The sequence below is a fragment of the Crocuta crocuta genome, unplaced genomic scaffold (genome assembly GCF_008692635.1).
Source record: "Crocuta crocuta isolate KB4526 unplaced genomic scaffold, BGI_CrCroc_1.0 scaffold8, whole genome shotgun sequence".
NCBI classification, from domain to species: domain Eukaryota; kingdom Metazoa; phylum Chordata; class Mammalia; order Carnivora; family Hyaenidae; genus Crocuta; species Crocuta crocuta.
This window is the reverse complement of record NW_027532162.1, coordinates 565,445-566,523: the sequence shown is the minus strand read 5'-3', so window position 1 is coordinate 566,523 and position 1,079 is coordinate 565,445. Positions and strand designations below refer to the sequence as shown.

The following is a 1,079-nucleotide window of genomic DNA, read 5'->3' as shown; positions in this document are numbered from 1 at the left end:
GCCGGGCCAGTGCTGTGTCGAGGGGCTTAAACCCCCCTCTCCACGGGGCTGCCCCAGGGAGGCGTCAAGGCAGAGCCTTGGTCAAGGGACCGGGCGTGGGCCCTGGATATCGGACTCTTGATACCTTCTCTCCAGTGAGCTTCCTTCTGAGGATGGGCTTTCTCCTTCCCCTCCTTCCAGAGGACCTCCTCCAGGAAGCCCTCCCTGACCTCCAGGCTGGGTAAGGGCCTCCCTCAGGCTACCCTGGCTCCTGTTCCCAGCCCTCTCTGGACACCAGGCTCACAGTTAGGGAGGCCCGGGTGTCTCCCTCACCCAGCACGCAGCCGGGGGCACTGGGCTGTGGGAGCAGCCACCAGGCACCACGCACCCCGGGGACCACGTCCTACCTGCGATCGGGCAAGGTGGGCCTCGAGCCTCCTGCCTCCTGGCCAGCTGGCGCGGGGGCCTCTGTCTTCACGTGGACCCGGAACGGCCTGGCTTCCCTCTGCGCACCTCCCAGTGTTCTCCAGACCCGGACCAGGGCCCCGACTTCCCACGGGCCGGGAGACCCCACCTGGCCTGGGGCGAGCCAGGCGGCCCCCACGGCTGGGGAGGATGTTGCTTTCAAACGGAGCCCCGGGGCGCTGATGGGATGCGGCCCAGGCGGGGCGGGGGGCGTCTGCCCTTCTGCCGCCCCCCTGGACGCTTCTTGACCGCGCGGCCTGGGCTGCTTGTGGCCTGGGCGCCGGGGGGGCGAGCAGATGCCTCGTTAGCCGAGACCGAGCACAGTGACGCGGGCGGGAGGCGGCAGGTACTGTCAAGGGCACCGCAGGCCCCACCGTTAAGCTCTGATAATTATTTTCCTGCTGGGCGTGCGCTGACGAAACCGTTCGGGGCTTATTAATCAGTTGCGGATCATGCGGCGGCCACGGCATGAGCTGGCCTGGCGCCGTGGAGGGCGAGGAGCCGGGCGGGGTCCTGGCGCCCGGGCACCGACCGCCTGTGTCCTTGTTCCCCCAGGACCCTTGCCTCTCCGCCCTGCTCCTCGACAAGCTGCCCGCGGCCGGGGCCCTGCCGGGGTGCCGCCCCGAGGCCGAGCG

The 1,079-nt window shown here is 69.9% G+C and overlaps 1 protein-coding gene across 1 annotated transcript in view; it reads left to right on the top strand.

Moving 5' to 3' along the window:
• Nucleotides 1-912: 912 nt before the first annotated feature.
• KIF26A (kinesin family member 26A) overlaps nucleotides 913-1,079 on the top strand; it is a 25,561-nt gene continuing 25,394 nt past the window's right edge. Inside the window, 2 exon segments of the mRNA XM_077776531.1 lie at nucleotides 913-1,076; nucleotides 1,078-1,079. The exon segment at nucleotides 1,078-1,079 is cut by the window's right edge and continues 242 nt beyond it. Coding sequence (XP_077632657.1) covers nucleotides 913-1,076; nucleotides 1,078-1,079 — 166 coding nt within the window.